This window comes from Nesoenas mayeri (genome assembly GCF_963082525.1).
Source record: "Nesoenas mayeri genome assembly, chromosome: 3".
Taxonomy (NCBI): domain Eukaryota; kingdom Metazoa; phylum Chordata; class Aves; order Columbiformes; family Columbidae; genus Nesoenas; species Nesoenas mayeri.
In genome coordinates, this window is record NC_137544.1 from 51,436,464 (window position 1) to 51,458,944 (window position 22,481).

Sequence of the window (22,481 nt, forward strand, 5' to 3'; positions counted from 1 at the left end):
ACTGAGCTCAAGTTACAATTTAATTTCTTTGTAGACTTTGATCAATGATAAATCTTAGCTTTTATCCATCATGTCTGAAAACTATTATCTTATTTATTAGGAGTGATTTAGTGGGTTAATAAAACTGATATGGCAGCTGGCCCTGTGATAACAAGTTATTGCAAGTCCCTGAACAGCCTAAGCCTATCATTTCCTTATCAGCTATCATTTGTGTCAGTGTATGCTAAAATCAGGGCTACTAGTTGCATAGGAACATATGTTACAACAAACCACTGAAATAAAAAGAGGAAAGCAGTTTAGTTCATTTTTTAAAGGTTTGTTAAGAAAATTAAGTTCCTTATGATGGCTAGTTTCATTTTAGTAATTGTACAATAAAAGTATAACACAGTAAAATACATATATACTGTACATACACATAGAAATACACGTATGAAGAGACAGAAAGAGGGCGCTTGAAGTTGTAGGTTGAATATGTTATTGGTGTGTCTGGGATGAGTATACTACTTTCAACACGGAGTCCAAAATCAGCTATTTAGCTAATAACTTTGACTTGTAAGAGAATAAAAATCTATATTGCTCTATGAAGTATTCCAGACAGAGCTTGAAGAGGATGGATCATAATTTTTTTAATTGCTTCTGTGTCATGACTGGAAGGCTGTATTTTTTAGTACTAAAATGTTAACTACACAGATCACTGAACGAAATTAGAATGATAACTGCTGTGCCTTTAATACACACTGAACAGGTACTGAGAATATCTGTTCTCCATATAGCAGGATGCAGCAATGGTGAATTCTGGTATTGTGGGGCATTCCAGAGCAGGGACAAGTATTTTTGCCTACCACTGGAAACCTGAGATTCCAAATCATACAATATTTTCCATTTCTAGCCCAAATATGTTAATATTGAATTAAATGTTGAATAATGGAGATATTGAATCCTGATTTTGCAAAGAAGTAATGCCTTTCCTTGGCCTCTGGCCCACTCCAACTTTAGCAGGAGGAAATCCTATATTTGTGGTGAAAGTGTGAAGTTTTATTTTTAGAATGTAAAAAATGGCATGCGATTGAAACTGGGAGATTTAGAGTGTTGGAATGAGATGTAGGCCACCACTTTCTAGCATGACCAATGGCAAATGTGCAGATAACATTGTTTAAAAGCCAGTAACAGCTCTATTTTGTTTTTCATCCTGCTTAATGCACAATCTTTTAAATGTCAAGACTAAGTAAATTTTGTTATTTAAAGAATCCATACACGTATATTTTCAGTACCTCTTTTGTCATATCTAAAATTACTTCACTTTCATGAAAGAAGAAAAAATGCCTTTAGCATTTGTGCCAGAACTCTGTCAAATACTAGGAAGTTCCAGATCCGCATCTTTGGCCCATACCTCTTTTTTTTAATACTTCTAAAACAAAAGTATTGGTTGAAAACCTTCAGGACTATAATACACAACATAGGTGACACAGTACTGTATGTGAAATGGAGGACAACTGTCTGGTGCTATGGCATTTAGTTAAAGGTTCCATTAGCATACTAAAACACCTTGAGGTGTCACTTTGCTTTGATCAGCCAGCTCTGATGTTAATGGATAAAAAGGGAACTGTTATGAGCAGATGATCCTATGTGTGAGCTTCTGAGTATTAACAGGTGTCAATTTCACTACATCATCATCTCCCAGAAAAATACACTTAAAAGGCAAGAAAACTAACAGTAAATAAATAGGTGAGAATCTTTTGCCTTCTAATAGGTCATCAGGTACTGCTGCAATCTAGTTGTGTTGTATAGATTTATCATTTTCAAAAAGTAAAAGTGATGATGTTTAATAGCAACCACTTTCTGTCACAGTTCTTGGCTGTACAATCCTGAATACACACAAGAGTTTGTCCAGAAACAGAATGACTGTTTCACCTGAGATTTTCAAAGGTATCTAGGCTAAACAAATATATCACCCCAATGAACATTTTCTTAAGTATCTTTTGAATCTAATGCTTTTAGTCAGCTTTGTACATATAAAATATTTGAGGGTGTCCCATACACGAACAAACGGTAAGATAGTGATTTTTTTTTTTTAATGGGCATCAGCAAGAACAGCAGAGACGAACTGAAAACTTTTGTTTACGTGTTCTACAAACTATTTTCTGGGGGCTTTGTGTCTTAAGAGTGCATTTCTTTAAGATGTTGAGAAGTTTCAGTGAAGCGGATGCATTGTGTTGGGAAGTGTTACCTCTGTGTTAGGCTTGGTTTACATGCAATGTACTTGAACTGCAAGCGTTACTTTGCAGCAGTTCAGTTAAACCAGCTGCCATGCTGTTTTCAAGATAACTTTAGTAAAAAAAGCAAATGATCTTGAGTATACTGTCCATAACATTCTTAGGCAAATTTTGTTTAACACAATCAGTTTTTAAAGCAATTGAGTGGAATTTATAAGACAGGGCCTATCACCTTTGATAGATGAACTCAAGCAAACTTTGCTATGACTAGTAAAGAAACACCTGCCCCCAGCTTGCTCTCTGGCCCTTCCTCTGAAGGTCACTTCTTTTGTAGCAAAATCAGTGAAAGCAATAACTATCTACTGCATAGTCAGTTTTCTTAGCACCAGCTCACCCTTTTCAGTGTCTCTGATTAAGGTGTTAGCCTCAGCACTGCAGAGGCTAAGCAATAAACACGTTTCCTTCTTTGAGCTCTCTTTGCGGGCAGTAATCTCCAGTAAAGTAGCAAGGGAGACACATGTGTATGAGAACTGCTTAAGCAGCTAATTCAGCTGTTGATCAGCCTACAACCTGAGAGAAGAATGAATGAACGAATGAATGAATGAACAAATGGCATGTCGGCATTTTCAGTCATAGAAAGCTGAACACTAATTTATAGGGTACACTGTCAAGTTGTTCTCAGTTGAATAGGGCTCTGTGGGACTGTCTAAATATAACAGTAGTAAATTTGATGAAATATACCTAGTAGACCAAACCCAACACCCTTTCAACAAAACTAGTAAAATTAAAGAGAATGTATATTAGGGAAAAGAGATGTAACATATTTCTAGGAGATTTGCTGTTCCAGCTACATTCTTCTAAGTGTTTTTAATTTAAAGAAGACCATAGCCTTGAATTTTGGATCAAATCATGACGACACTGTTTTCTGTGTTCTATGTCAGTGAAAGGAATTGGTAGACACTGTTAAGAAAAGTTTTCAGAAAGCATTGAAGATCAATTTGACATTTTGTTTTGCTTGACATGTCACTCATAAACATTCCTCTCTTTTTTTTTCCACAGGTATCACTATTATGGAATTGGCATTAAAGAAAGCAGTGCATATTACCACTCCGTGTATTCTGGAAAAGGTTTAACCAGGTACAATATCATAACTTCAGATACTTAGTCAGTGAAGGTCTAACTTTAAACTTCCTTTAGGGGAAGGTATTTGTAGGATACTAATTTTTGTTGATACCAGAACTGGTATTGCTGCATATGTCAACGTCTGGCATTTCTAGATTTAAGTAGCGCTTTGCTCCCTAAAGACATAAATTTTGTTTTAAGAGGCTTATCTGGATCTTTTGCTAGTGTCTTCCAGAATGACTCCACCTCAGTCAGTGTAGAGCTGTATCAACTTACACCAGCAGAATATTTGTTGAAGTTCATGTGAGGCACCAAAACACCATCTCCAGAACACTTGTCTCATTTTGTTTGCTTGTGTGTCACCCTTCAAGTTCTTTCCCCATAACAGCTTCCCATTATGAAACCTCTGGGGAATGGTGTGAAGCTGGCACCTGTGGGCGGGAGGGAGGGGTCGGTGTAGATTAATATTTACAGGTCCTTTGACTGGTTAATATCAGTTTAAACCTAACCCAGGAAGCTCTAATTATATTTATTTAAGGGACAGCTAGCAGGATCAATACGTTACGATAGCTGCCTGTTGGTTTGCCAAAGATTAATAGTTCGTAAAACAAATGTCTCTGTTCACATATGGCTTGAATGTTCGCTTTCATTGTCTACGGCAGTACACCTGTGTAAGTGGGGACTCTGAGAAAGGAAAGGAATAAATGAGTTTATAATCACACCTATAAAATTCAGCTGCTGGTGGATTTAGGTTACATCCAAAGAGACTCTTTTCCAAACAATAGGACACATGTAAAAATGGAGGGCAATGTTGCCAATGATACTTAAAAGGAGGGATCTCTCCACTGCAGGACTTAAGGTATAATAGACTGGAATATGCCATTTTCTTGTCCAGTGTTTATCTAGAACTGCAGAGATGTTGCTGCAACACAGCAAGATGAGGTTCTTTCATGATACACAATTATCTTGAACAAATTGCTCATTTAATTGACTAAAAGACAGCTATTTTCACTTAAGGGAGTATAAACACTCTAAATTCTCTGCTTTACATCTGCCAGTGCCCTTTTACATGTCCCCATGTAAAGCTCTGTCTTTGCACGATCTAGCAGCAGTGAATGCAGAGGAAGTGGAGGTTTTGCGAAATTCCCCATCCCTGCATTTCTGACGGTGTATGCTCATATAAAGATGGCATAGATACTTTCTAAGATTTTCAGCAGAACTCACTAGATTCACTAGATTCACTGGTTAGGAACCTTTGTGTTAGGACTTATATTCTCACGTATGAGATACTGAATTTTCAGAGTCCAGCAGTCTAACTGTCTCACTAGGTGATTTAGAACACAAGCTCAAAAGCTCATTTTGCATGGTCTGGGCCATTACTGTGGTTGGATTTGTCTGTGTGAAAAGAATGATGCAGTAGCCTTGGGTTAAGAACAAGCTTCTGGGTAAGAAGTCTGACAGTGTTGGGTTTCAAAACTGAGAGTGAATTATATGGCTACTGCATATAATGATCCACCATAAAATCTGTCCTTTGCCTGATGTGTGTTCTGGTAGGTGAACAATAAAATGATTCCTGGATTGAGCCTGGAGCAGAAATAGGTAGAGAAAATCTATGGGTCAGTAACAGCAGATCATATCATGCCTATGGACAAATATAAGCATATGGAGGACTGTACCACAAAGCTTGCAGGTTAGATGACAGCCTGTCAAACAGTTAAAAGCGGCAATGGGCATCAGTTTAGCTGCCTAAAAGTAGGCATCTACTGCCATTTCAGACTTGGTTGGCATTTATGTATTAATATTTAGGCAACTGAACTGAGTACAGCGTCCTTAAATACAGGGTTGCAGATACCTGAAGCCTTAAATTCCACTGTAAATTTGACATCCCCATTCCTTTAAATATCAAGCCTTGCACTGTGAAAGGAGCACACCTAAGACCAAAAAACATTAGTAGCTACAGCACTGCGTGAAGCTCATTAGTTCCACGTTGTAATCAGCTGGGTGATGCTGTCTTTCATACTCGTCTATCAACAACCAAAGGGACTGTGCAGGTAACATATGTTGGATCATCATGTGATGGGAAATGTCAGGCACTCATGCCTGGCCTAGGTGGGATGAATTCCACTGCCAGCGGAGCATCTCAACAGCAGGAAATCATAACATTGCCACTAGTAATTGTAAGACCTCATGTTGCCCACACTATTATCACTTGGCATCTAGCAGAAAATAACAATAATCAAACAATATTTGTCATTATACTGATCCATTAGAATCTCTATCATTACACATTCTCTAGTTTAGTAGTTAAAATGTAAAATATATGCTTTCTAATTTCTTCATTGAAGAGCTGACTGATAGTCCAATGACTTCATTGGACATCTCAATTTGACTCATCACTACACTGCAACACATTTTCAACAGTTAATGAATCTTCGATCTCAGAAATGCATTTCACCTGCATCACATAATACTGTGATCAAAAAGAATGGAAAATTGCCATGACTTCTTCATTTCCTGAGAAGTATGAATCCTAGGTATATTTTTTTCTGTTCTGAATTTACTCAGCTATATGAAAAACTTCATGCATTTCCTGGTAAAGACCTTATGGACTTGCACCTATGCTGCCCTTTTGGTATTTGTGAAGTTGCAAAGATCCAAAGAAAAAGATGAAACCGGGTATATACTTTACCATTTGGTCAACGATCTGAATCTTCATGTTTTAGAAGACATCAGTAGGTTTCCTGTTATCTTCAGGCACTTGCAAACCATTTGAAGAAGTTAAGAAAAAGCACAAATTTTATTATTTGAAGAAATGTGATCATTTTTCTAATTGATCTATTTTATATATTTATTTTATATGAGTATATGTAAACATATACAAATTCTAAGAATGTTCTGCTTATGACAAAATAATCAAATATGTTTCTTCTCCAAGGTTCTCTGGAAGCAAGTTAAAAAATGAGGTAAGTGCTATAGTCTTTCCTTTTGTTTCTGTTATAATCCAGATTTTATGTGACCTGTGGTTTTCTTCCCATTAATTTCTTTGAAAATTAGAACAATATTTTTAATTAAATATTAGACTGCATAACTTTGTTTGTTTGTTTGTTTGTTTGTTTGTTTGTTTGTTTGTTTGTTTTTCCCATGAAGCTGAGTATTTGCTCATTTAATTATTCAAAGGAAAATAAGATTGGAAGGCACTTTCTGCATTTCCTGTTCCAGTCCAATTCCCTATAACCACAGAGGTTCACGATAGACTTTCTTGAGGAAAGGATCAAGCTCTAGTTTAATTTTTCACATCAATTGCTTTTGCAGGAGGGTTAATTTGGAATCTCATTTGTCTGATGGGAAGACAATTTTTATTTTTTTTTTTAATGAACTGAATTTTATACCTCCTTGTCAAGATTGTCTTTCTCTATGCTTTACTCTTTATGACAATTTCCTGTGATATGTCTTTTTGTTGCTTTTGCTTGCTAGATGGAACAAACAGCAGCTTTTAGTCACCTTGGATCAGCCTTACAGCCTTTCATTGTGCTTGTTCATATTTAAATATCTTTACAGAAAAAAAAAACCCACACATGAAGTCTCATAAATGGCATGTGTCAAATTTCTATTAGAAATTATGAACCCTAGAACTGTGGGGGGGTGTTGTTGTTTGTTTTTGTTGGTGGTGGTGCTGGTGATTGGTTGTTTTTTTCCCCCTGACAAGTTGCCTACATTTTCACCTCTATATGCTGTGGTATAATCACTGTCATTCTTGTATTTATAGTAGAAAATTACAGATTATGGTACATTAAGGTTAAGGATTGTTCACTGGATTGTTCTATGACACTGAGATCAACTGGCATGGAGTAGCCTGCATCCATGTTATAAAACTCCTGAACCTACAAACCAGCATAGGTGCATCTCAGCCACATCGCCACAGAGGAAAATCCCTTGCATGCAGTAACTGTTGAAGGATGACTAGGAATTGTTTGGGAGACTGCAAACTGTCATGGGCCAAAAGAATACCAGGAGCCATTCGGAATAATACTGTTCCAGTATTGCCTGGGAACGTTACCTGACACCCTTTAATTTACCAGACTAAATATAATGCCTGTGATCAACTGATACACAGCAAGTCTTTCTCCTTTTTCATTTCCTGATAAGCAACTCCTAGCTGACAGCAGAAACTCCTATTGGTCCCTAAGAGTGTAGCTTTGCTCTATTGATTTTCATCCACTTTATTGCCATTATCTCAAAGCCATCCAGATCTTTCTAAATGACCTCTTGGTCTTCCTCTTTATCGGTGACTTCATTAGCTCATGTCAGGCAATTTAAACTATGAAATGTTCAGTGAGATCAGCCCCAAGTCTAATCTCTGAGAATCTTCAGTCCCTTTTCAATCCAGTAGTTTACCTGTCAACACAACATTTCATCTAGTGTCAGTTTCTTAAACATTTTACATTCTTGTACTAATCCCCATTCTCACCAGCATAACTAATCATTTCCCACCGTGACACCATGGCAAGTATTTTAGTGAGGTTCAGATAGATTACATCTGCTGCATTTTCCCTGCTCAGATAATCAGCGATCTTACCAAGAAAAAGATAGTGCTATGCTGTGGGATATCCCCAACATATTTAAGGTTTCATGAACACCACTACACCATTCATTTTTTCAGAGCTTTGAGATGGAAAAATTCTGTTTCCTTTGGCATAAATGAATGCACATTTACTTCCAATTCTGATGTGGCATTGCCACTCTGTTTGGGAATTGGCAGTCCCATAAACCTGTCTTGTTTCTGATACAAAGTTCGGCACCTTGGTCCTGCCAGAAAAAGAATCACAGAGACGTCGGTGGAAATAAGTGAGAAAGTGCACAGCAGTATGTGTGTTTGATTGGCTAGCTCTGTGTTGTCTGAAAATATTCAGGCAGGCCTGAAAAGATAAAAAAACCCCAGCTTTGGTGGTCAAAACTGACTTTTGACAATCTGAAAATTTGGCAACATACTTTCCATTAAAGTGAACAGGTGATATATCCTTATTCATTTGCTTGAAAGTACATGCAATAAGGTATTCCAGAAAGATTTACAGTGATTGCATAAGGTGTAATTCTCAGCAGGAACATAAAGACATTGAAAAGATGTTAAAGCACTGATTGTCTAAATATACTGAGTAAATGGCATTTGAATGAACACTTATTGAGTGCCAGGGACACTGTTTACTTCTGGTATGTTTTATCACATTTTCTAGTATTCTCTCTGTAGGGGGAGATATCAGCAAATTCTTTTATCTTAACCAGTTAGTGCACCATTAGAGTCTGCATGGTTAATTAGGCAGATAATATTACTGTCATTATCTTAATGTTAAATGGCCATTAGAAACAGATGGCATTAAATTGAAAGGGCAAGTGGCAGTGGTTTAAAATATTAAGTCTAGAACTGAGGCACAGTCATATAAGTCCATTAGCAGGGTAAAGAACATTGCAGATTATCTTCTCTGAAACCTCCCACCACCACCACTGCCTTCTTTTAAATGAACTAGTCCCTTTTAATCAAGCTTTTAATGTATTTCATGGGTAATTGCATAATGAAATCATTGAGATTGCTCCTGTTATTAAAAAAAAACCACTCTGAATACTGATAGACAATTATTAAGCTGCAAAAGTATTGACATGAAGAAGTACTAATGTTTCTAAATTTCTACAATTTATTTGATTTAGAGCTTTGTATGTATTTGAATAATAGACAGTACAGGCTACGTGTGTTTACATAATGTATGTTTTAATGCCTTGCTGTTTTGGCAGACATATCACCCTGTAAAAATGGGGATATATATATATAGTGAATAAGTCAGTTACAGATATAGTTTTCTGAATTCAGTATTTGAGAAAATTTCACTTGAAACTGGCTGCTGAATGGTGAGTCGTATGTACAGGAAAAAACTCCATTTTGCACATTTTTACACTATACGTTCCACTGTGTACCTACTGTTCCCACCTCACTGAAATCTGACTGTATGCTAAGGGGTAGGGAAAGGTGACTTGAAGTATCATTCAAACATATAGTGCATGATTATAAATTCCATCCATTAGTACAAAGGGAATCTGCACAGAAGTAACGGATTTACCACAGGAATATGTAGAAGACTTGCTCAAGGCTCTGTACACAACCTTTATCTAAGGACTGGGTGGGTTAAAATGAAACAAAGGATTTCAGCCAAATAGTCTTCTCTAGGTTTGACTGCGATCCTATGAGAATAAGTATGATTCAGTCAGTAAGGACAGGATCATAATACAGATTTTATTGCTTTAATTATCTTCCCACATTGGAATCCAGATTTGGATAAGCATCGATATTTTGGAAAGGTTCTCTGAATGTAACTATTTTGGAAGACGGAGGGACTAATGAGATAATATACAAATTTAACATTAGTTGTTGGCTTCAGTTAAATCTACATTAGCTATTTAAATGTTCCTGTTTTTTCCCTTCCATTTCAGGGCGGTTTCACTCGTAAATATTCTCTGAGTTCCAAAACTGGAACTCTCCTCCCAGAATTTCCAAGTGCTCAACATCTTTTGCTTCAAGGGTGCATTTCTAAAGACAAGGTAAAATGTGAGCTACTTCTCTTCTGACTTACCGATCAAAAATTGCCACAGAAAGTTTCTTCATATCTTGGTCTTTGAGGTATTGACATGAAAGAGCCAGAAATGTCCATAATCAAACAGAGGTGACTGATTTATAGAGGGGGCAAACCTTTACTAACACCGATTAACTGGCTTTCCACTGGAAAGGTGGTTGAATTATTTACCTATTAACTGACCTAGTATTTTACAAACTGATGGTATGTAAGACGAGAAGAGCAAAACAAACAAATAACCGAGACTTGTATTCATTACAAATGCCTTTGGATTTAAAGTAAATTTTGTTCTGATTAGATCAGAGCAGATAATTCACAACAAATAATTAGATAAACTTCATTCTCTTTCATTAATTGTTTGAAAAAAGACTGAAAATCTGAGCATATGAGTTTGCTGGCCCAAGTATTGCTGGCATATATTTTATGTCGTTGACTACTTGCTGTGTCATTTCTGGTCACATTATGGACTGCTGCATCCCTGAACTGTGCTAGAAACCTTCTGGTGTACCTTGTGAACTCCTCAGTTTAGCCTCCGGTAAGGATCATGATGCTGGCTGTCTTGAGATATGTTGCTTTAAATCTTTTTCTTTTAAGAGCCCTTCCTCTTAAGTTTGTTCTGTGAAAGTAGTGAAGCCTGAGATTCCAGTTGTGAGGATCTAAACAAAAGGAGCCATCTGTAGTACAGATATCTTAGCTGGAAATCTTACAGTTCCTAAAGAAAGCCCAAGAACCGATGTGCTCAGCAGGGTGCATCACCTACTACTATAGTCTCCATTGACATCTCCCATACATACAACATTCTCATAACATTTAAATCTGAAGAGCATTTGAGGTTCCTGGCAGACCCGATATAGCAGTGTAAGCAAAACTGAATTTTACCATTCCAACAATGAAGAAAAAGATGCAACTGATTTTCTCTTCAGTCTTGGGTCAGCAACATGTAATTGCTCTGATATTGGGACCAGATAATGGGAGTCTCTGGCAGGGCTTTGTACGTGTCTGGGAACAGACTCACAGACTTGCGACAAGACTGTGGAAAGAGAGATGAATTTCTGTGAGTGTGTTTCTCTGTCTTTCCTTGCTGCTCTTTCCTTATACTTTTAAATTTTTTTTTTTTTTTTTTATTTCCTGTTTTCTCTCCTGTTTTTCATTCAACTTATCTGATGAAGGGTTATTGAACCTAAGGTATTTAGCTACTCTGATGAAGAGAGCCCATATATGAAGTTTGACTCTTGCATTAAACTTCCAAGAAATTGCATGCAGCTGAAATCTCTGGAGAGTTCATAAATGAAGCAGCCTGCGCTAAAATAGATTGATAATTTCTGCATTTTTTTGTTTCTGAACAAAATTTACCCAAACTTTAAACTTCCATCAGTCCTTTAAAAAAAAAAATCTTTAAAATGTTCTTGAATCTTACTATTTGCCATTGTTTTTCAAAGATATGTAGTTACAGAAGCAGGTCTGAAAGTCAGCACTGTACATTTTCAAATAAATCTGTATAGTAAACCTATTGAAATAAGGCAGTACTGGGTTCATTTGAAAGCTGATATTGATTTGCTGGTGAAGTTCACAAGCTATAACAAACTTTGTGTGATTCTGGACTGTGAGAATGGTTTTTCTAGCACTTTTAAGTCCTTGAAATACATTAAATTTACATGAAATACATTAGATTTAAAGACATTAAAATTCTTGTTTTATAATTTCCTACAAATTAAAAAAACAGTACATTTTTTACAAAGCCTTCTAATACTTCAGCGCAGTTATTAAAATAAGGGAATATTCTGCTCGGATAAATCAGCCTGATGAGATGAAAGGGAGCTCTGCTTTTTAAAGTTCAGTTTGTGTAAGGCAGTGATTAAACTTTGACCAAATGACTGGCAGCTATTTTCTCATTTGTCCAACTAGATGATGTTTCAGAACACTCATAGACGCCTATAGTAGCCTAATGATTAACTTGCACTACTCTTTGGGATTAATCTTAGCTTTGGAAAGGTGAATTTACCATCTGCCTGGCTAACTTAATTGTTGCCTTGCTTTGATATCCACATTTTCAGATTGTATACAGATTCAGACGCTACATTTCTGACAACAACATTGCAACTTCAAGATATTGCTAAAAAGTAGAGATGAGTGACCTCCTCATTACTGCTGACTATACAGACTGCCTGTTTGTAAATATGCATTGTAATATAGTTTATATTCTACTTTTAAATACTAGCTACAGAAAGCAGAAACCCAGATAACTTTAGCAGTACGGAGCTAAGAAACAATGTTTAATCTTTCTTTCTTCCAAAATAGGTAGATACTCTTATCATGATGTACAAAACACACTGTCAGTGTGTCCTTGACAATGCAATTAATGGGAACTTTGAAGAGGTATGTTGTTTGAACACACATTCTTGGTATATATACACAGGGAGTCAAGAAAGCATAATTTATGGTCATTAATTTGGTTCCTACTCCTTTAGATTCAGCATTTCTTGTTACATTTCTGGCAAGGAATGCCTGACCATCTTCTTCCCCTGCTTGAAAATCCCATCATCATTGACATCTTCTGTGTTTGTGACTCAATCCTGTATAAGGTAAGTTAAACATTTAGCTACATGGATAATCTCAACCATGTAACAGCTTTTGCATGTGTAAAAACAGCGTTGAAGTTAGAATAACAGGATGCTACAACTGCTTTCTGCCTCTTACCTGTGTCAAGCAGCAAGGATTCCTTAGAAATCGAGAACATAAAACCGACACGTGTAAGAGCTGAATTCCAGTCACAGCTCTGCTGCACACTTGATGTGTGACTACACACACACACACAAATGGTGAAATCCTGACCTACTTGCTTGAATGTAGCTAAATGAAATGCTTCTGTGCTTCACTGACAAGGCTGGCTAAATTAAGCCTGGATGAAAACTGAGGCCTTGCTTTTACTTAAAAGATTATTTCAATGTCTACCAGCAAAGAAAGTGTGGCAGTGCAGTGAGGGGATTCCACGTGTGAATCTGCTACTCAGAGGTTATGTCAGGCCGTGGTTTCATGTTGCAGAGTTAGAACAATACTGGGCTAAGATATTCCTGCCTCTTCTGCCTGCTACACCTCATTTCTGTTTCAATGCTGCTAGATGTACCAGCAAAACTGCTGCACTCCTTACTGGTTTGGGTTTAAAAAAAATTTTGGTTTTGTGCCACATCAATTCTTTTATCTAGTTCACAGCATGATCACAGAATAGTTAAGTGAAAATAAGGAGTATTACAAGGTCAGGATTGAGCAATAGAGCACGTGGAAAAAATAAAGAAAGTAATGCCAATAAAGTTTCTTGAATTTTTAATTTGGAAAATCAGATCTGATCATTAATTAACAGCTATGATGTGTTTAAGTTCCTCTGATAGGACACACCATATTACATTGGAAAGGATTGTCATCCTGTCTCTAACACATTTCACAACCACATATCAATGGGAAGAAATAACTATTGTCATTAACAGCAAACATCAAGCAGTTGAAGCAGGAGACTTGGGACTGTTTAGCACTGGTGTCTGAGTGTCATCTATTTATCATTCTTTGCTGTACAAAAATGCAGGGAAAAATCCAGAAAATAAGAAAACACACATTTCTTGGAAGCATATCAAACTGCAAACTAAGAAGACATTTTAATTAGCAGAGTGAAGCAAAGGTGATTATAATTAGAGATGATAATTACTACCCTGGAGATGAGCCATTAAGCCTCCTTTACTTGTAGAGGTTATATATTGTACCTTGAATTTATGAGTGTTTTTCCTGCTCCAATTGTGCTGTCCCAATAGATCCAATATTAACTTTATTTGTAATAAATATTTAATATGACAGAAGAAGAAGTACTACAGGACCACTAAATTAGAAATTGAAAAAGGCAGAATTTCTCAAAAGTTCATACGTTTACCATTGTGTCTCTTCTTTGTCTCTCACTATTTCTCACTTACAATCATGGTAGATATTCTTGACAGCACATCTGGCAGATTGAAGGAGGAATTTTATTGTGTTTTTATCAAACCATTTACATTAGTAGTGGAAACAGATTTTTGGGACATAGGCTAACATCTTTACTCTCTGCAATAATATTCCCCAGAAAGCATGTCAGAGGGCACAATTTTTTTGACAAAACAGTTCCACATCACATGTAGCTATGGGGGATTAGTCCCAAGCTATGAACACCTTCAGTGCCACGTGCAGAATGGCAGAAAGAAGAGTCAAAGGTTTAATAGCACTCAAAGGCTTGGGAGATGCTGGAGTATATGCTTTACTGAGACTCACAGTGATGCTGGAAAAGTGTTTATGCGTCTCACTTCTGCTGATTTCCCTACTATAAGACATGAGTGATAGCGTTTTCTTGTTTTATCGGCACACTGGCACACATTAGGAGTGTGAGCTGTCTAGGTATATAAATAGTTCATGTGTTCCTATCTAATAGTGATGGAAGAAAACTAGGTATATAAATATCTGAACAAGAGGTTGAATGGCTTAATTCTGTATAAATTTCCTGTCCTTATCACTTTGCGATCTAAGTAGACAAGACAGACATGAATGAATAAATGGTCAGTGGAAGCTTGATATCATTTTCTATTGACTTTTTGAAGGTACTTACAGATGTGCTCATCCCTGCAACAATGCAAGAAATGCCAGAAAGGTAGGTGTTTGACACTGTATAATAATGCTACATTCTGCTTGTTAGTCATATGCCAGGTAACTAGTGGAAATTCTATATCTCAGTTTTAGGACAGCAGAGTACGTATGGCAAAATACTGTCAGCCCTGACACACCTATAGAACTGCCTTAAAATAACACACAGTACTTTACTGTCCAATTTTACTGGCTTGTTGGATAATTTGAAATAGGTTTCTTCTGACAAACAAAAAAAAGAAACAAATGTCCTTGTGTTGTTTAAGGAAAAATAATTGTTACCTTTTTTTCAGAGTACTTTTTGGGTTTGTATTCTATGTATGACCATAATATCCAAACATTTTCTCAACGAGACATTAATAAGAGGAGAATTACTGCTGAATCTTTCCATCTTTCCCATGAATGGCATCTTGTTTGGGGGTTTATGCCTGACTAAGGCCTTTAGCTTCACCTCCATCCCTGGGGAAGTGATGGAACAAATCCTTGGTGCCATCTCAAGGTATATCAAGGATAAGAGGGTCATGAGGGGCGGCCAACAAGGCTTCACCAAGGGGAAGTCGTGCTTGACCAACCTCATTGCCTTTTATGAGAACATAACGAGGTGGATGGATGATGGCAGAGCGGTGGATACGGTCTACCTTGACTTCAGTAAAGCATTTGACACAGTCTCCCACAGCATCCTCACAGCTAAACTGAGGGAGTGCGGTCTGGATGACAGGGTAGGGAGGTGGACTGTGAACTGGCTGAAGGGAAGAAGCCAGAGAGCCATGGTCAGTGGGGTGGAGTCTAGTTGGAAGCTTTTATCTAGTGGAGTGCCTCAAGGATCAGTACTGGGGCCAGTATTATTCAATATATTAATCAATGATTTGGATGAGGGAATAGAGAGTACTATCAGCAAGTTTTCTGATGATACCAAGCTGGGAGGAGTGGCTGACACGCCAGAAGGCTGTGCTGCCATCCAGCGAGACCTGGACAGGCTGGAGAGTTGGGCAGGGAAAAATTTAATGAAAGATAACAAGGGAAAGTGTAGAGTCATGCATCTGGGCAGGAACAACCCCAGGTTCCAGTATTGGGGAATGACCTATTAGAGAGCAGCATAGGGGAAAGGGACCTGGGGGTCCTGCTAGACAGCAGGATGACCATGAGCCAGCACTGTGCCCTTGTGGCCAGGAAGGCCAATGGCATCCTGGGGTGTTTTAGAAGGTGGGTGGTTAGTAGGTTGAGAGAGGTTCTCCTTCTCCTCTACTCTGCCCTGATGAGACCATATCTGGAATATTGTGTCCAGTTCTGGGCCCCTCAGTTCAAGAAGGACAGGGAACTGCTGGAGAGAGTCCAGCGCAGGGCAACGAAGATGATTAAGGGAGTGGAACATCTCCCTTATGAGGAAAGGCTGAGGGAGCTGGATCTCTCTATCTTGGAGAAGAGGAGACTGAGGGGTGACCTTATTAATGTTTACAAATATATAAAGGGTGAGTGTCATGAGTATGGAGCCAGGCTCTTCTTGGTGACAACCAATGGTAGGACCAGGGGCAATGGGTACAAACTGGAACACAAGAGGTTCTACTTAAATTTGAGAAGAAACTTCTTCTCAGTGAGGGTGACAGAACAGTGAAACAGGCTGCCCAGGGGGGTTGTGGAGTCTCCTACTCTGGAGACATTCAAAACTCACCTGGACACATTCCTGTGTAGCCTCATCTAAGTGTTTCTGCTCCAGCAGGGGGATTGGGCTAGATGATCTTCTGAGGTCCCTTCCAATCCCTAACGTTCTGTGATTCTGTGATATCTCTAATGGTTCATGGATTTCTTATGGCTTATTCTTAAAGCTAGCATTTCTCAACCTATTTCAATTGGCAGATGGCTTACATTTTTTTTTCTCAGAGGAGGTACAGATCAATATATAGTCAATTTTCACCTTTTGATGATTGGTCATTTCCTGTTTCCTTTTGGTGACATCTGAGAAGTAATTCACGGTATATCCATGAATCTGTTTATCATAGATTGAAACCAAATTATTTAAACTAATGCAAGGCAATTTTTATTGATGTTTCTCTAAAACATTCTTTTTTTCCTATAGTTTACTGGCAGATATAAGAAATTTTGCAAAAAACTGGGAACAGTGGGTTGTTTCCTCTTTGGAAAATCTACCAGAAAACCTGACAGATAAGAAACTACCTATTGCACGAAGATTTGTTTCCTCCTTAAAACGACAGACGTCATTCCTACACCTAGCACAGGTAAACAGAATAAGACTATATGTCCAAAAAATTGTCAATTAGATTCAGTACACCTTGCTGGCTATTGAGATATAATGCATTATTTTTTCAAGGTTCAACTTCAACCATGGAAGACTTACCTGTTGTAGTGTTAACCATGCAAGTAAGAAGTGGCCATAAATAGATCTGATCAAAATTTCAAACTTTAGAATTAGGAAAGAGAGAAAAGACCATGGTTATAATGAAATATTATCATGACAATCAAATTACGAAGTGGCATATATGGGTATTTGTTCCAAATCAGAAAATATCAGATAATCCTTCTTGCCTAGCAAAGGTTTACTGTCTTGTCCAGGATGTTCTTTAGTGAGCTTATTTCTCTTTGAGTTTTGACTGAAAGGAGAATACATGAGTGACAGGTAGCTGAGGGCTCCAAGGCTATGTTGGCAGGATGCAGGTGTCTGCAATCAAGAGACATCCCCATGTGACGGTTTGGTAGACCTTACAGAAGTATGGAATGCTTTTTGGGGCAGCTTGGGTTTTGAGGTGGTAGTACTCATGAATAACTGTAGATGCACCATATATTCATCCTGGCATGGTTTTCTCTTTCACAGATATAAAGACAGAAGTAGCATGTGGGTGACACCATGAAGATAATCCGATAGGAAGGCACATTAGAAGAGTATTAAAAGTTTTAAGAAAGGGAAACATTGTCACATCTGATCTGTGAGAAAGCCAGTCATGATAAGAAAATTAAATAGAATATGATTCTTCTCTGAGGAGTTATTCAGGTGATCCCCAAGTGTGGGTCTGTGTTAGTTTTGGCTGGGATAGAGTCAATTTTCTTCATAGCAGCTTGTATTGGAGTGTGCTTTAATCTGTGCTGGAAACAGTGCTGATAATACAGGGATGTTTTAGTTACTGCTGAGCAGGGCTTACACAGACTCAAAGCTTCTCACACTGCCCCCCCAATGAATAGGCTAGAAATGCACAAAAAGAGGGGACACAGCTGTGACAGCTGACCCCAGCTGACCAAAGGGATATTCCATACCAATGACATCATGGTCAGCAATCAGACTAGGGGTGAGGTTGGCAGGGGTCGCCTGCTTGGGAACTGGCTGAGCATCGGTCTGTTGGTCAGGAGCAATTGTCTGCATTTGCATTGCTTGTCGTTCTGGGTTTGTATTTTTCTCTCTGTTATTTTCTTCCCCCTTTTCTCTGCAATTTGGTTTTATTTATTTATTATTAACTATTTTTATCTCAGCCCATGAGTTTTATTACATTTACCCTTCCAATTCTCTCCCCCATGCCACTGGGATGGGGGCCGGTGGAGAGTGAGTGAGGAACTGTGTGGTGCTTTAGTTGCCGGCTGAGCTTAAACCATAGCAGTGTCTCGGCACTTACTTTGCCTTCTCTTACAGATTGCTCGACCAGCCCTTTTCGATCAGCATGTGGTGAATTCCATGGTGTCAGATATTGAAAAAGTTGATCTGAATAGTATTGGCTCTCAAGCACTCCTTGCAGTCTCAGGGAGCACAGACTCTGATGGTGAGGTCTACAGTGAATGTAAGTCCATGGTGATATATTTGTATCATTAAAAGTAATTCACTCTTTCAATCCATGATACACTAGTCTACTTGAAGTTGGACTGGGAAAGGGCACATGTAGACACTGCATTCGCTAATCTAGCTTGGTGTTAACTTCAATTGTTTCAAGAAAACCAGCTGGTTGCCCTAGTGTGTCCTACAAGAACAGTAGCTTGCCCTGAGAAGTCATCCCAACCAGATGGCTTTAAATGGCTGCTGCAAAAATAATTACATGTCAGTTGCTAAGTGTAATAAAATCTCTTTTGAAGTTTTGTCCTAATAATATGGTGATCAATTCCTGAAAGGTGTCTCAGTATTTGGATTTTTAAGCTAGGTAACTTTTTTGTTTGTCTGTATAAACACAATATTTTTTTCTGCAAGCAGATCTTCTTAAAAAATACATAATTTTCTATAAAATGTAACAGCTATTTTCATACACAGAATAGAGTGAAGTACAAATATTGAGAATTTCAATTCTCATATATATACCTGTTGCTGAAAAAAGATGTAACCATTTTCTCTGCTAAAAAAAAGATAACTTTCATCACAGGAATCATGTTGATTACTGTTTGAAGACCTGAAAGGAGAGCAATAACAATATGTTGTCTTCCAAATATTGTTACTTTGATCATCAAAGTTTGTTTTCTTTGACAGTTCACAATCCTATTCATATTTTCATTTGAATTGTCCATTTCTTACTCTCTCTGTAATTGTTTCCATTTTTGTTCTTTGTCTTCTATCACACTGGTTAAAAAGAATAAAAGGATAAGAGAAATAACTGGTCATTCAGGTACTTTTTTGAAAGTGAGAATTGGGAAAGTTAGCTTTACATTTGATTGTTAAAAACATGTAAAATATACGGGAAACCTGAGACAGTATACAAGTCTGCCACATTACAGATAAAGCTTTACTACTAAACTTAGTAATAGAAAGGTTTTCAAGGCTGAATCTTAAAATGAATGGAAAAAATAGATTTTTTTTAAAATTTTGTTTTCTTGTAAAATTCCATTGTCTTACAACCTGCTTGATTGTAATACTTAAGTAATTAAAATATATATGTGTGATGGATGTGTGTGTGCTTGCTTTGCTGTGGAATTGCTCATTTCTTCACTGCTCTAATTCTCTCCCTTTTCTTTCCATGCTACAATATGTCATATGACTGGTGAGTGGCTTTTTCTCACATTCAGAATAGCGTGCAATGATATGTTCTCCTTTTTACATGGTAGATGACTCTATTACAGTGTTCCAAGAACTGAAGGACCTTCTAAAGAAGAATGCCACTGTGGAATCTTTTATTGAATGGTTGGATACTGTGGTTGAACAAAGGGTCATCAAGGTACCTTTCAAATGTTCTGCCTGACTCAAGACCAAATCCTACTTCCCTTTCTCCTTACACAATCTCTTACTTACATAGTCGTCTTGGTTTCCCACACGGGTTTCTCATCTCTGCTCCCATGTCCTTATTGGAACAGGGGAGTTCTGGTTTGGTGTGAAAGGTTCTAGTGTCATTAGTTCTAATTAATCATGTTGACTGCTGCTGAACAGTCTTATGTGTGTGACAAACTAAGAAGTATCTTAACGAAAGCATTAAAGTCCGTCCTGTCATAAACACGAAAGAAGCCCATCCATCTTATCTGTGCGTGCAGAATCACAGGGGTATTGCCCAGTGATTAAGGTGAACAAAAGTTGTTTCTTAGAGAATCAATTCTTTCTTTCATGGTATTCAGAATCTACTGTATGTGGTATAACTTAATGAAGCAAATGGATTCAGAATTAGCTAACCTGTGGAAGGATTTCTACAGACCAGGATAGAAGATAGACTTTTGTAGCTTTCTAAGGTGCTTAACTTGGTAATTGATGGTTTTGATGGGATTTTTCCCCCCTTGATTTACCAGATGTTTTATAATTAGAAGTATTTTATACGCATGTAGTTATACAGGAACAATTACACTGAAGTTCAGAACAAAATAATTGAGTTCTGAGTTGTAACTCAAGAGATATTTACCCATTTTGTGACTCTAATGAATGTAAACTAGCAGAATAAAACGTTAATGCATTGCTTGCTAGTAGCTAAACACTGGTCATCCCATCAGGTCACATTGTACCTGGAAATATCTTATCCATTGTTTTAGGGAACATCTTGACATGAATGGATGCAAGAGGAGGAGACAGTGCAGTTAGCCTTGACTGACTTGCAGAAGAGTGACTGCCGCTTACAGAATAACAATGGGCATGTCATTTTTTCTTTATTCACCTGTTTTCCCAAATATCAATAGAGACAGTGATAATTTATTTTTAAACCACTCTGGGTTTCCTAACATTTGCTGTCATGTGTGAGCAGCACAGTGAGGAGCTTTGGATGATTCAAGGCAGCAAAACCAAAACAAGTCCCCATACACGTTCACCTAAACAGAAAACTCCCACTGAAGCTGAGCAGTTACAACTTCTATTAGAACTGAATTGTTATGGTGTAAAATTGATTCCACAATTTCAGAAGACAATTCCTGATAAACAAGACAGGCAGAAAAAGTGAAGCATTCTCTCATTCAGCATCTATTATGCAATATTGTATTATTAAAGTTAACAGGTATAGTTTCTAGCATTGTTTTCCTGTAATTAGGGTTAAGAAAACCTGCAAGTCCTGATATGTGGCTAGGTCAAATAAGCAGAAGCTAATAATTTACAGCACCTGTAATCCTTCCATTGCTGCCTGCCTCTGTCCATGCTTAAAGTGCGGTTACTGTCAGACTTGCACAACAGCTTCTCTCTGCTTGCTGTTTGAGAAAGTAACAAGGCATATGTTACCACATGAACAAATCACTGCCAGAGCAAAGGGACAGTATGAAATGAGCAGCATTAAAAGCATCAATAGTAAACATACCATTTTGTAAGGGAAAGACTGGCCGGTATTATACTGATCACATTAAAGTACAAAGAGCAATTTCTGTTCCCTGTTTATCCGGAATAACATAGTGCCAGAGGGTGTTTGGTGTTTTGCTTTGTTTTTCTTCCCTGTACACTTGTATATTTATAGAATAATTTAGCATCTTTAATACTAGAATATGAGACATTTCATATACCACCAGGGCACAACAAACCCCAAGCAGTAAGCAATTTGATTTATCTAACATTGTCAGAGCTCTACTCTGGTTGCACTGAAAAGAGTGAATGCTGCTCTTCTTTATCAGTCTAGGACATACATTATGAAGACAGTTTGAATCAGGCAGCTTGATGCACCCTGCTGCATCAGCCTAAGTCAAGGACTCTTGGAACTCTCAAGCATATTAAGTTCTCCTTTTTCTCCTGTCTGCAGAAAGCAAGTTAACGAACTTAACAGTATTTTACTGTTCTCTTTCAGGCAAGCAAGCAAAATGGGAGGTCATTAAAGAAAAGAGCTCAAGACTTCCTCCTCAAATGGAGTTTTTTCGGTGCTCGAGTGATGCATAACCTAACTCTAAACAACGCATCGAGTTTTGGTACCTGGTCTTTGTAAAAACACTTATATTTTGTACATATGTGTTAGCACTTACCAGCTTTCCACCATTTCCTCAACAGAGGAACCTGTCTTGGTCTAAAGATTCTTTGATCAAAGCCACAAATGCTGTGTAACTTATTTTTCTAACTATTATTTCACAGTAAATGCTAGCAATATTTTGTTGGTGACCTGTGTTGTATGTTAATTTTTCAAAGGCATTTTTCATTTGAATTGCTGTTTGGCATTCTTTTACCATTTAAAAGCTAGAAGCTCTGTTTTGATACAACAATGAAAGCATAACTGCATATCTCAGTATTGGAGACGGAAGATTTAAATTATTAGTTTTACATGTGGGTCAGTTTGATAAAAAATTACTGATCCATAGAAGTTCTTGTGCATTTCATGAAAGATTTCATAAAAAAATAAAAGATTTCATAAAAGCAAAATGAATTTGGCATATCACCACTAACTTAATTCTGGGATCAGCAATCAGTTAATTGAACAGTGTTTGTGGCTTTTAAAAATCAAGGTTTACATGTCCATCTTCAGAAATGCTTACATTTTTGGGGACTCTCAGAAAGAACCCATTTTAAAATAGAAGA

At 37.5% G+C, this 22,481-nt stretch overlaps 1 protein-coding gene across 1 annotated transcript in view; it reads left to right on the top strand.

Moving 5' to 3' along the window:
* Window positions 1-22,481, top strand: part of RFX6 (regulatory factor X6) — a gene marked incomplete at both ends in the record, with an annotated part of 35,662 nt that overhangs the window by 7,400 nt on the left and 5,781 nt on the right. Inside the window, 10 exons of the mRNA XM_080343025.1 lie at window positions 3,273-3,350; window positions 6,271-6,298; window positions 9,813-9,920; window positions 12,251-12,328; window positions 12,421-12,534; window positions 14,563-14,612; window positions 16,680-16,839; window positions 18,240-18,384; window positions 19,631-19,740; window positions 21,763-21,880. Coding sequence (XP_080199151.1) covers window positions 3,273-3,350; window positions 6,271-6,298; window positions 9,813-9,920; window positions 12,251-12,328; window positions 12,421-12,534; window positions 14,563-14,612; window positions 16,680-16,839; window positions 18,240-18,384; window positions 19,631-19,740; window positions 21,763-21,880 — 989 coding nt within the window. The remainder of the gene's footprint in view (window positions 1-3,272; window positions 3,351-6,270; window positions 6,299-9,812; window positions 9,921-12,250; window positions 12,329-12,420; window positions 12,535-14,562; window positions 14,613-16,679; window positions 16,840-18,239; window positions 18,385-19,630; window positions 19,741-21,762; window positions 21,881-22,481) is intronic.